Here is a 13,947-nt window from a genome sequence, read left to right on the forward strand (position 1 = left end):
TCTCATGCACTGCCTTCATCATAGGAGATATATAGCAGCAGTACTTTGTCATAAGCCCCGAAGCCATTTTGAACAGGGACAGCAGTGTCAGGCCTTTGGAATCTAGGGGACATGGATGAATTTTTGGAAGAAAAAATGCCGGTGCCTCCTTGATCTTCTGAGATCCTATGCTATGTCGCCCGCACAGGATGCCTTCGCCAGGGGGGAAGTCTTTATTGGAAGCAAAGAAAACAGCTACAAGGTCTTGGAAGGGCTCCCGCCATCCATACAGGGAAACCACTGGCAACATGGAATCACCATCGTGACTCCAGACAGGAAGTTCCTTTTTGCCTGCGAGACGGAAAGTGACCAGCTGGAGTGGATTGCAGCTTTCCAGAAAGTGATCAGTAGGCCAATGCTGCCACAGGAATATGCAGGTGAGGTGAGGGGTGGGACGTGACTGGCAATGATGGCGGGTCATCATGGCTCGGTGGCACAGCTTGTGTTTTGAAGATTCGGTTCCCAGCACCCGCTGCTGAAAGGAAGACCTAAGCCCTGTAAGGGAGGGAAAAAATGGATTTCCTCATTCGCCATTTAGAAGGCAAGAAGGTGGAGAGACGGAGGAAGCTTTCTTAGGCCACATTCACACCGTTTAAAGCACTATCATACCACAGGCATGGCTCACCCTAAAGATTTATGGGAGCTGTAGTTTGTTAAGGGTCCTGAGAGTTGTTAGGAGGCCCCTATGACACTCCTGGGGCCACAATTCCCAGAATTCCCTAGGAAAAGGGACTGACTGTTAAACCACTCTGGGAATTGAAGCTCTGGGAGTGGAGAACTGGTCTCTTAAACAACTCTTAGCACCCTTAGCAAACTACAATTACCAGGATCTTTGGGGGGAACTCATGACTGTTTCAAGTGGCATGGTCCTGCCTTAAATGTGCAGCAGAAATGGGATTTTCGAATGTATGCCCAGGAATTAAATCAATTGACTGACTTTTCATCAGTCAAGCTAGTAATTAATTGATTCACTCTGCATAGGGAATAAAACAAAGAAGTATACAGTACTTCACCGCTTCCACGCATGCGCGTGATGTCATTTTGACCATCTGCGCATGCGCGAGCAGCAAAACCCAGAAGTAACACGTTCTGTTACTTCTGGGTCGCCACAGAGCACAATCTGAAAGCACTCAGTCTGAAGCAACTTCAACCCGAGGTATGACTGTATATATATATGATGTTCCCTCCAAAACTATTATGTACCTGCCATCTGTGGTTTATATTAGTAGTTTTGTAATCAATCAAAAGAATTTAAAGCAATCAACTAACTGGCTGAACTTTAAGACACTGGGTTGCATCCTGTTTTGTACACAGAGCAGACCTACTGGAATTAAGACACAACTAATTTGGGTTCATTAAGCCCAATAGGTCTACTGTGAGGAGAACTTACATTGGATGCAACCTGGTGGTTGTATTTGCACTTAATGGTCAGGCGTGGTTTAGCCACTAACCACTTAAGATTGCAGCTGTCCTTTACATGTCAGTGTTTTAATGCTGTTGTTTCCCCCCTCTTCACAGTGGAAGCCCATTTCAAGCATAAACCATAGTAGTATCATGCTGGACAGAACCAAGGAAGGAGAATCTGTTTACAACCCAATAACATTGTTTGTTCCTTGCAATGTGAGCAACGACAACATATTCAGCGAATCACGTCGGACTGGCAAGGTGGGAGGTGCTATAACAGGGGCCTCTGGGCCAGCGACAACAGTGTTGTGGGGCCAAAGCAGACACTTTTTTTTAATACATATGAAAAGTTGCATTTCCTAAGCTGGAGGTGATGATGCGTTTCTTAACATCTCAGGCTGTCTGAAGCACTTCCCTTGGGGACATTGTCCTTGAACATGTAACATTTGGCAAGAGGCTCACCGCAGGAGATTTGGGAAAATACCCACAGTCCACTCCCTCCTTAAGCAGCAATGTTGCCCAAACACTTTCTTAAAGGGTCTAAACATCTCCAGCGACCAAGGATGTATTTTTCAAAGGATGGCAGCCGTTTGCTTGACATATACTGAGAAAACACCCAGGAAAGGGTGTCATTCGTTATGCTTAAACCCACTAGGAAGAATCATCACGAAGCCCAAAGCATTGTGCACAATGCTGACATTTCAGCAAAAGACAACCGTTGGCTGGTCACTGCATCCTGCGAAGCATCACTTCATACAACTGTTTGACGAAACATTTATGCACATTGGTCTGTGGTTCGCCTATCGCCTTGTGATGCTACAGGTCTAAGCAGCAGGTCCACCTCTGCTGGACGAGATGGCTTTGGTCATGGCATGTGGCAGTGGTGGCACATGAGGGGGAAGGCAGAGGAAGTGGTGCTCCCCCACCAGCGTGCTTGTCATGAGAGGGTGAAGCGCTGGCAGTGAGGTCACCACCAATCTGAAGCTCTTTTAATAGTGAGCACACCACCACTCAGATGCCACTGCCTCTGTCCCTCCTCACTCTCTGAGCAACCACTGGTGTTTAGGCATTGGGACCTGTTCAGAGAGCATTCGAATAGAAGATGGTTATTCCAAGCCATGCAGCCTGGTGTGGTTCTGGGCTGAGGCAGGCAACTTGGTGGCCGAGTTAAAAAGTCCCTTCCCTAATTTCACCCCCCACCCAATATGCAAAGAGGGGGCAGAGTTTACCTGTCGTGGCAATTGTGCTTGCAGCTCCAAGTGTGTGTCTTTTTCTTTGCTCTTTTTGACCTACTGGGCTTCAGCGGGATGACCAGAAATCTGGTCCCCGTTCTGATCATGATTCCATTTGTTGACATGATCTTGTGATGAAGCCATTTTGGAGTGAGGGCGATGGCTCCTGACCTCACTCTTGATGGACTCCCGGGAGTGCAACTGATAATGCTGGCACCATCACGAGAAAAGTGGTGGAAGCCGTGGAAAAGGTAGAGAAAGCCTTTCATATATGAAACTTTTCACACACTCCTCAGCTCCAACAAAACTGGTCCACCAGAGAGGCTCTTTAGAATCTGTTTTGCTACCTCTCTGAGGTTATTGATGTAGGCCAAAAAATGTGGCTACGTATATTTAATTTTTACTTGGGAAGCCACAAATTGAGCAGGCCCAGGCTGAAGCGTGGTAATCAGATCTACCTTTCCTTTCTGAGCCCAGAGAGTGTTGTGACTTTCTTCCAATTTTCATTAACAAAGGGAGCCATTTGTTGTAAAAATTAACAGGAAAACTTCTTCCACATAAGCTCATTGTTAACATCATGGGATTCTCAGCTGCACTCTTGCTACCGAGCTGAAATATATCCAGTCCTTTGGAAGTGTGTCCGCATACACACTTTATTCCCAAAAATGGTTGAATGGCTTTGTGTGACTGGTGTGGTTTTGAGATAAAAATTAGTATGTGGGAAACTGGGCACAAATTGGCAAGCTAAGCACTTTTAAGGCTGCAATCCTGTGTGCTGCTTGGGAATGGGAGTATCTCAGTGGGCAAAACACCTGTTGTGCATGCAGAAGGTCTCAGGTTCAATCCCCACATCTCCAGTTAGGGCTGGGAAAGACTCTTACCTGAAACTCTGGAGAGCCATTGCTGGTCAGTGAAGCCAGTACTGAGTGACGTACCTTTGGTCTGACTTGGTATAAGCCAGCTTCCTATCAGTGCAGTGGGATTTTCTGGGATTGGCCTGCATCACCAGTTGGTTTCAACGAGGGTTAAGCACATGCTTAAATCTCTCCCACTGGATTCCATAGGTCTTGAAACTGGCTGGGCCGTACCTATGCATTGGTATGGCCAGGTGGATATTGCACTTGTCCCCTTCATGGAAGAGAATGGGGAAACCTTGTGTGCATGAGTGTGCGCATGGGGCTCTCTGGACAAGGGTGACTTTCAGCGTTCTTTCTGTGCTGCTAAATTGTAACTTGAGAAGTGACCTTAACAAGAAAAAAGCACACTGCTCTGAGAAAACGGTGGGGGAATCGAGCCCCGAAACTGCCTGCAGGGTAGGGAATCTGCCTGTGATGTTAATAACAGATGGACACTTTGACGAAACAAAGGCTCTTCATATGGCCAATCTGAGACCATTCCAGGCTAAGCAAAAGCCCTTGCAGAAAGTTTCATGTCACACCATAATCCTGCAACCTTGGCATTATCAGGAGGTGGACTCAAGTCCCTGAAACTCATGCCACAATAAGATGTGGCACAAAACTAATATCTTTGCTGATTTTGCTGCAACTGACTTAACTACTCCTTCCCCTGTAAATCGATCTGGCTCTAATTATGTGCAGCTTGTCACATAACCAGAGTCCTCTGGTGGGGATGTCTGTCTGTGTAGCCCTAACCCCCCACTCAACCCTCCCCAACACAAGTTCAATAGGCCCAGCTGATCATTGCAATATGGATGAATGAATTCAGAATGAACACCACATGAGCTTCCAGAGACAGACTTCCCTTGCTGGATCAGGGTGAAAGTGTGTGACTTGCTCAAGAGTGCATCTCTGCAATCTTATCCCGGGCCAGCCCTACTATTTGACAAAGTGGGCAGCAAAAGCTGGGAGGACACAGCTGGGCAGCTCTCAAGCAGCCTTCCTTGCACCCCACAAACTAGCCTGCTGCCTTCAGGTATGACGGAGGAAGCTCTCTTTGCTGCTGGTGTTAATTCAATATTCACTTGCCAATCAGTTCAGTTTCTGTATGTGAATAGCGGGGCGGGAACATACCACTGCATCCTTTGTCTCGGGCAGCAAAACGTCTTGGTCCAGCACCGATCTACCCATCCCTGCACTGAAGCTTGTCCCAGTCTTGTACTGGGTTTGTATCCTTTTCACACTGATGAGCAGAATGGAGTTGGTCCTCAGGGCATTACTTGTTTTGGGCCCAGACTCTGCAATGCCACTGCCTCATTCAGGGAAAGCCAGAAAAATCCCACAGGGTGTCCATTGAAAGGAGTGGCATGTGGGCAAGAGAAATGGACAGAACATCCCTGCTGGTTTCCACCCAGGGTTGACTTAACAGCAGCTTGCTGGCAGCTGGGTGGGAGGTATGGAAGTGAAATGGTTCTGTACCCAAGAGATTCCTATAGAAGACTGAAAGGGCCATTTCCCAGGCTCAGCATGCAGCTTCTTTGGGTAGCTGCTGGTGGTCCCACTGTCCCAACCAAAAGCATTGCTGGTGCCTGTTCTGGCTACCACCCGCTGCCTTCGGGGAACAAAAAAAAGCAGCTGGGGTTGGGAACTGCTGTGTTCATTTTGCACAATGTTCTGCAGTGATGATACATCAGGGCCATTGTGGGAAACTGCAACAGCGGCATCGAGACCTTGGCGTCTTCTGCTGCTGCCTCTATCAGGTGCACACTTGCAAACGCCCACTGACACAGAAAGGGGGCGCTCTGGAGGGCTTTTTGCTAAGCCTACCCCCCTCTAACCCAAAGCGGGCCCTATAAGCCTCCCCCCTCAACAAAACAACCCAGTTTACACAACAGTGGTAATATTTATTGTTCCAAAAAAAACCCCAAACAAACCACTATGCATTGTACAGGTGGAATGCATCGGAAACATGTCAGGAAGCAAAGTCCATATAGATTTGGTGAAAGACCCATTAGCTGCAACAGTTGACCTGCAGAGGTTGTTGGACTATGGCTCCCATCATGCCTTATCATTCGCCAGGGTGGCTAGGACTGATGGGAGGAAGAGTCCAACAATATCTGGAGGCACTGTGCTGGCTATTCCTGGCCGAGGGCATGAGATCGTAGGTCTTTCTTGCTTCCTTTTTACCCCTGCTCTGGTTCGCCAGAAGCGGCTTGGTCATGCTGGCCACATGACCCAGAAGCTGTCTGTGGACAAACACCGGCTCCCTTGGCCAGTAAAGCAAGATGAGCGTCGCAACCCCAGAGTCGTTCGCGACTGGACTTAATTGCCTGGGGTCCCTTTACCTTCACCTTTAAGTGGCTGTTGCAGAAGTTCATAGATTTTGCTGCTGCCAGAGAACCACCCCCAACTAACAAACCTTCGCTGGGACTCCTGAAGTTAGCAAACAAGTTACAATATGGTAAATATTTCTGCCTTACGCTATTATAAGCCACACCCCCCCTCTTATGGTTCTAGCTGTGTTTACCTTTCTATTATAGTAATACTGACAGATTTAGCCAGCCTTCATGCTTTGCCAACATCTGCTTGCTCTACCACTTGGTTGGCGCTTCATCTCCCCCCCTCCAACACTGCTGAATTATATTAATTCTCGCTTCCCCACAGGCTCAACAATAATCTCCACCAATTTCTCAAATTATGTAAGAGAGAGCACACCCACAGCAGTATCAGTGCCACACACAATACAGCCTTGGTTTCCCTCTGAAATGATTGCTCAACTTCAGTAAAAGGGAGAATGGGTGAAGCTGGTATGTTTCAAGTCTCAGAACAGAATGCATTTCTTTCTTAAGTCAGTGTTTGTAAGATAAATGCCCTCTTATCCATTGCATACATGTGTTAAGTCGCTGGTTATAAAAAATTTTGGTACTAAATATCATCCATGCCAATAAATTATTATTCTGTCTGATCAATGGAGACAAATGTCTGGTTAAATTGGTGGAGGAAATAAATTGGTGACGCAAGCAACATGATAGAGTTTTCAAAATATCTATCCAGTATCAGCAGCAGTTTTAAAAGTGAAGACGGCATTATTGCATCTCAGTAAGTTTCACTTATAGCACACAAGAGCAATAAATACTTGCCCACAAAGGAGCCCAACTCATGCAGAGACGTGACGGGAAACCTCATCTGAGCAGGTTATTCTGCACCCAGAGAGACTGGATGATCCAGTCATGCCTGATACAGAGACATGTGACAGCAGAATCGCCTGCCTTGCAGCAGAGGTTGATGGGAAGACTGCAAATCCAGAGCAGTATATCACGCAGAGGTACACCAGGCAGCCTCCTCAAAAGTAGGCAGCCTCCCTGAAATAGGATGATCCAGTGATGTGAGGGGGAGAGATGCAGCAGAGTAACTTTGGCCCATCTCCTCCCCCATGGAGGCTGATTAAAAGGCAGTGGAGCCATAGCCACAGAGGTCTATACCAGGCAGGCTCTATAGTTAAGCTGTTTGGTGCTTAACTATTCTTCATAGAACACTAACCCTCCAGAAGCTGGAAATTCCCAGTGCAGAGGATCAGTATGTCGAGGCGAAGGGCTCTCTGAAGAGACAATGCAGGCATGCCGTTAGCTATACAAAACAAGTTGCACCGGGTTTTCCACCTTTGCCAGGTGACGCTTTCATACCTTTGAGAGGTGCTCCTGCAATAACAGCTGCCTCCAAACCAGCCAGGAGGGGCTATACACCTGTGGGAGCAGGCTCCCCTGCTTCTTATAAGGTACAGTTGGTAGTAATATAAGAAGGAGCTTTCTTCTAGGGTAGCACCTCATACATGGAACTCACTGCCCCAAGATCTTAAATTAGCCCCCCCTTTACTTATGTGCTATCAGTGGCTGAAGAGTTTTTCCAGCAAATCATTGAGATACTGGTGCAGTTTAACAGTGCTATCCTTCTTGGTGTATATTCAGCCAACTACCGTGGTACCTCGGGTTACAGACGCTTCAGGTTACAGACTCCAATAACCCAGAAATAGTACCTCGGGTTAAGAACTTTGCTTCAGGATGGCGGCAGCAGTGGGAGGCCCCATTAGCTAAAGTGGTACCTCAGGTTAAGAACAGTTCCAGGTTAAGAACGGACCTCCAGAACGAATTAAGTTCTTAACCCGAGGTACCACTGTATTCACTTTCAGAGGGACTCACTTCTAAGTGCGAATAGGACTGGTCTTAACTATTCCATGTTTGTTCTGCCTCTGGGGGTTCCTTTAGTTGCCTTTAATGCTGGTTCTGTGCTTGTTTTCTTCTCCTTTTAATATTACATGCAAATTGCCTTGCAGTACTGTATTGTGAAGGGTATATGCGAAGGGTTGAGCTTTGGAAGGCAGGATACAATTACCGAGATAGATAAATAAATAAGCATCTACAGCCGAATTTGGAGCTTCGTGTGCTGGAATACACTGGACAGACAAAAGGAAGTACTTATTCGCACAGCACATAGTTAAGACTACGGAATTCGCTCCCATAAAATGCAGCGGTGGCCACCAAATTGGATGCCTTTAAAACAGGCATGGCCAAACTTGGCCCTTCAGCTGTTTTGGGACAATTCCCATCATCCCTGACCACTGGTCCTGTTAGCTAGGGATGATGGGAGCTGTAGTCTCAAAACAGCTGGAGGGCCAGGTTTGGCCATGCCTGCTTTAAAAGAAGATGAGACAAATTTATGGAGAGGACTAACTAGGCACAATGGATATGATCTTCCTGTGTAGGAGGAGGCTTCTGAATATCAGTTCCTGGAAGCCACAGGTGGAGAGAGTGCTGTCATGCTCAGGCCCTGCTTACGGACTTCCCACAGGCATCTGGTTGGCCACTGTGAGAACAGGATGCTGGACCAGATGGGCCACTGGCTTGACCCAGCAGGGCTCTTAGGTTCCAAATGGGTGTTACATTTGCAGTTCCCCTTCATGATCCAAGAGCTGAGATTACATGTATGCAGAGTAGACAGAAAAGGACAGTGCAGAGCAACGTCTACTGCTAGTCATGAGCGTATGGCTCATATCGGTTTCACCACAATCTGTATAGCTAAAGAAGGAGCTTTCCCTAGTGCCCAGGAGCAACCCCTTCTCAATGTACTCCTGCAGTACTTTGCATCAAGGTCAGCTGTTCTCATACTCTTTGCAGTTTCATAACATTCAGCTTGCTTCACAAGGGGCCTCGCTACCCAGGAAGCATTTCCCAACTTGCACGGGGCGTGTTATTTCTGCAAATGCCTTTAAAGGCCGACACCTATTTCACAACTGAATTTCAGAGAAAAAAGGCCTTTTGAGCTTAACAGAGGAAAGATTGGCAAGAACGTGGCACAGATGCCAACTGTTCCAGGATTGCTCAAAACACCAGGTTTGGGTGCTCAGTCCATTATTTGGAACCTGTAAATAGGAGGTCAGTTCTGGGCATCGCACATGAAGGTGGATGTTAAAGTGGAGAAGGGTTCAGAGAAAAGCTGTGCTGATGAAAGGTCCTGAATGCAAACCCTATGAGAGAGGCTGAAGGAAGTAGGTATTTTTAGCCAAGCAAAAAAGAGGATTACAGACAAGAGATGTTGACAGTTTTGAAGTATTTAGCAGTATCTCAAGAGAGAGGGGACAACCGTTTATCCTACTTGCCAAGGCTGGGAGAAAAAAGGCCTGGTTTAAGATACTGGGATGTGTATTTTGGCTAAACAGCAGGAAGTACATGCTGACTGCAAGGAGCCTAACCAGAGGAGGCTGTGAAAATCTGGAGCTGTCAAGCAAAAGATGCTTGATTAAGCACCTGACAAGGATGCTCTTGGTGCTCTGCCTGAGGGATGGGGAGGTGGACTAGGATAGATGCTGCACAGAGCCCAGTTTTATTCTGTGAGACTAAAGCAAGCTAGTGAAGCGCAGGAGCACAAAAACCCAAGGTGTGGAACAGAAAAGCCCTGGGTTCAATCTTCTATTATGAGCTCACTAGAAACAAAGGATCTTGAAGACCTAATAATGGCATAAGCTTTCTACATCAGATATATGAAGAACTCTCAGCTGTCATAGTCACACAAAATAATAATAATAATAATAATAATAATAATAATAATAATAATAATGATGATGATGTTGCATTATAACAGGGGCTACCACCCCTGCTCATTCTGCTTGCCAACCACATACCCATCCATCCACACACTGGTGCAGAGAGAGTAAATTGCAAACTGTGAGGGTCAGATGGCAATGAGATGCAAAACATAGTCTATAACATGACAATTAAAGCTTAAAACAAGCACTGTGATTATAGAGAAGGGCAGCAACTGGAGATTACACTATGAACCTATAATTGGTAGGCAAGCTGTTCTTTTAATATCTGTAATAGAGGGATAAGGTCTGCCTTAAAAGGTTAGTTGGGAGGATGTGATGGGTTAGAGGAGCCTGTCTGATTAGCCAGAGAGATCTGGCATACTTGCTTTCTTATTCAGAAGTCCATGAACACTCCAACACAGCATTTTGCTAGGATGACCACACAAAACAGACGCGAAACCCTTGCAGATAGCAAAACTCTCGGGAATGCATGGGAGATTTTAGGCTTACTATGAATTATGGAGTATACAAGAAGTGAGAAGAAGGAAATGAGGGGCAGGTGGGGTTTGTCAACTTGGGAAGGTAACCCAACTACGGAAAGGAAGACACTGATCCTAACCTTGGCTGCCTTGCAGCTACACTCATTCATGAGAAAGGCTTTGGGAGTAAACCCTGCTTTGCAGGACATCTTCGCGAGAAGAAAAGGCTAAGCTGAGGCGTAAACCTACACAAATCCGCAGTGGAGTCCGTAAGGTTGTTGGATGGCGTCTTATACTCCTCCTTCTGGCAACTCCTGAAGCCAAGCTGGTGCCAAGCATCTTACTCTTGCTTTCCTTTGGGCCACATCAACACAGCCGAGGGAGGTCTTGTCATCTGGGCAGCCCAGGACCTCCATACACATTGCCAAGGCTTGCATCCTGGGGAGGCCACTATGCAGTTTGACTTCACCTCCAGAAGTGTACTCCATTGTCTCCCAAGACAGACAGATGCCAACAAGAAGAACCACCAAGGAAGGTGACTTATCTTGCCAAGTCATTTTGTCCATTTTTACTTAGACTAGTGCTGCCTGCTACTGGCCGGCAGCAACTCTCTAGGGTCTTTCTTCTCACCAGCTACTTGATTCTTTTTGAACTGCAGATGCCAAGGACTGTGCCTGCCACTTCCTGCATGCAGGACAGTGGTTCTGCTATGGCGTTGTGATTTCCTACCCCACCCAGTGTTAGAAATTCAGATATATAAGCTAGGTGCCAAATGGCTTTGTAAACCAGGGTTATAGTCTGGCCTAGTTGCCATTTTTGGGCCAGATGGCTCAAAAACACATTTTTCAATATGACTTTTTGGTTCCTGGAATTTGTTCTGATTGCGCAGATAAACTGTAACAGATAAGAGTTCTACAAGATGTGTTGCTAGTATGTTAAAACAGTCCAGATCCAAGGATACCCAGACATGCGCCTTCAGATGGTGGAGATGTCAGGCGCCATCCTGGCAACCAGGCATCTTCACTTGGTCGCAAGGGACTGGCAGCCAGGTGCAAAATGGGTGTGGCGAATTTCAAACACTGACCATCACCTGAAACCAGCTGGGGTCTTGCACAGGGCTTCTCTCATCTCCCTCACTTCCTTGGGCAAGCAATTCTGAATTCTTGGAAACTGCAGTTGCCGTGAATTAAATCATGGCAGTAATGCTTATTATTATCACAGGAACCACTTGGTACAAGCTTTTGGTCTGCACATGGGCGCATACAATCATACCTGTCCCAGCTGATTTGGAAAGAACCTTGCATGCAGTTCGACCAAACAATATGGTGGGCGTAGGGATGAAGAGGGAGAATTGTTTCCTAACACTCCACACGATGCGTTTGCTGCTGTTAAAAGCAATTCAACATTGGGGAGGGGTGTTGGACTCAGAGATAAGAGCCCCTTTTGTTTCTGAAAACAGCAAGAAGCCAAGAATGAAGGCTCTGGTGCCACCTAGTGATTCAAAATAAAATACAAAAGCGTCCCCATGTGACAGGTTTTCAAATTAGGGATTTAGATTTAGCTTGGCTGTTGGTGTCTCTCTCCATGTGGGTTTTTCTTTTAAGGAAAAAAACCAGCAACAACCCACACAAGCTGCTAAATGTCAGCAAGACATTGGGAGGAGGAAAATGAATTTTAATCAGTGTAAGAACCTTGAAATAGGCTACCGATTGCAATTTAGGCAAAGCATGTACAAAAATCATGAGCGCCATTCATCAAAATGCTTTGTTTCACAGCATGAACCTGCTCATTCTCAGCAGTGGGTTGTACAGTACAGGTGCATATTCCAAGTTACCTTTGAGCAGATTCTCAAATCCTTAAACACTTTTGCTAAAACTGTGCTTTGGGAAAGCTTGAAGCTTCTCACTGATATTAGTGGTGGCAGATGAAACATGTTGCCCTCCCTAATAATCTTCCCTTACAATGTGCAACTGTATTACTACTACTACTACTACTACTACTACTACACCTAGATTTTTTAAAACAATTATAAAGGTCCCACCCTTCAGATTACAATCTAAGAGACATGACACATAAGGAAAAAAGGGATGAGAAGGGAAGAGGAAAACACGCCAATGAAAGAACCAAAAACTTTCCCATTACCTTAATGAACAGTTAAAACAGCCACTAAGCCTAAGGACATAGTCTAAGGAGGGCCTGTTACCTTACCTCTCTGAAGGTCAACCATAGCTAAAGAACTTGGTTTGTGTTCAGGCTTGAATAGGGCCAACAATGGTCTTCAGGTGGCCTGACCAGTGCTCTGTATGAACAGAGGGTGTGCCATAAAATGTGTCTCCAAACGGCAGACTTTGTGAGGGTTCCACAGAAGAAGAGGCAAGAAAAAGGGTTCTCTAGAAAGCATAAAAACCTTCATGACGCCACTTTCCCCAGCTGCAAAATACTTCCCCCCACCCCCACCCCGCTTTACAATTAATGCTGTCAAAGGAAGAGATTCTAAGCCAGAGGAGGCAGCTTGTCACATAGAATCTGCAGCATGGTTTTGCTATATAGAAGTAGCAACATACGGCATTGTGTGCCAACTACAAAAGGCAGCCTCTCCCAAGATGGTGTGCTCCAAAGGTTGTTAGACCAGAATTCCTCCCATCAGCGGAAGCCAGCATGGCCAATGGGAGTTGTTGTCCCACCCACATCAGCTGGAAGGCACCAGGCTGGGGAGGTCTGGTTCAAGGGTTCATTTAGTAAAGGTAAAGGGATCCCTGACCATTAGGTCCAGTCGTGACCAACTCTGGGGTTGCGGTGCTCATCTCGCTTTATTGGCCGAGGGAGCCGGTGTACAGCTTCCAGGTCATGTGGCCAGCATGACTAAGCCGCTTCTGGCGAACCAGAGCAGCGCACGGTTTACCTTCCCGCCGGAGCAGTACCTATTTATCTACTTGCACTTTGACGTGCTTTCAAACTGCTAGGTTAGCAGGAATAGGGACCGAGCAACGGGAGCTCACCCCGTCATGGGGATTCGAACCGCCGACCTTCTGATTGGCAAGTCCTAGGCTCTGTGATTTAAGCCACAGCACCACCCGCGTCCCTTAAGGGTTCATTTAGACAACTCTTAATTTTAGGCGTTGTCAGAGCTGCCCGAGATCCCAGCTCACAAAGGACCAACGCCGCTTCGTTGTTAAGTACGAAAGTCTTTATTGAAGTTCAGTTTCACTTCCACAGCCGCAGCGTGCAGCTCTACGTCTCAAACTCTAGACCGCTGAAGCTCCGTCTGAATGTCCTCCCCCCAGACACCAGTTTAAGACTCTAGCCTTGCTCCACCTCTTCCTCTGCTCTTTCCTCCTCTGGTTCCGCCTGTCCGTCGGGGTCTCGCCCTTTCTAGACTCTTCTGACGCTGATTCCCCTGAGTCTTCCCCCTCCCTCCGGCGGGCTTTAGGAGCTGGTTCCCAATCCGCGTCTCCTGCTGTCCCTCGCGCCTGTACATTTGAACTTGGCACGCGCGCCCAGCCGGCAACTTTCCTCCTGACCATTTCACTGCTGCTGTCACTGCTTCCCCCTTCGGGGAGGCTAGCTGCAACTGACCTCCCCTCCGTTCCCCCACTCTCCGATGGAGGCGTGGTCAGCCCTGACTCATCTTCTCTCCCCGCTGGAGGAGAAGCTGGTCCTGACACATGTGACTCTTCCCCCCCACTACGCTCTGGTGGGGAAACTGGTCCTGATCCCCCGCTGCTGCTTTGGGGGTCCCCGCTGGCTCCTTGTTTCTGGTGCGTCCCCCCTGGGACCCCCCTTGCCCTGACCATCGGCGCCCCCTTCTGGGAATCTTC

At 47.3% G+C, this 13,947-nt stretch overlaps 1 protein-coding gene across 2 annotated transcripts in view; it reads left to right on the plus strand.

The window, feature by feature from the left end:
• ADAP1 (ArfGAP with dual PH domains 1) overlaps window positions 1–6,550 on the plus strand; it is a 71,629-nt gene extending 65,079 nt beyond the window's left edge. The window contains exons 10-12 of one of the 2 annotated variants that reach the window (XR_014541419.1): window positions 188–416; window positions 1,558–5,768; window positions 5,930–6,550. Coding sequence is in view for 1 of the 2 variants with exons in the window: in XM_083585343.1 (XP_083441469.1) it covers window positions 188–416; window positions 1,558–1,586 (258 nt within the window). In the remaining variant the exon portion in view is untranslated. Of the gene's footprint in view, window positions 1–187; window positions 417–1,557 lie in introns of both variants that reach the window. The other variant, XM_083585343.1, reaches the window with a different exon arrangement.
• The last annotated feature ends 7,397 nt before the right edge of the window (window positions 6,551–13,947 follow it).

Source organism: Podarcis filfolensis, assembly GCF_964270895.1.
Source record: "Podarcis filfolensis genome assembly, chromosome: 14".
Taxonomy (NCBI): domain Eukaryota; kingdom Metazoa; phylum Chordata; class Lepidosauria; order Squamata; family Lacertidae; genus Podarcis; species Podarcis filfolensis.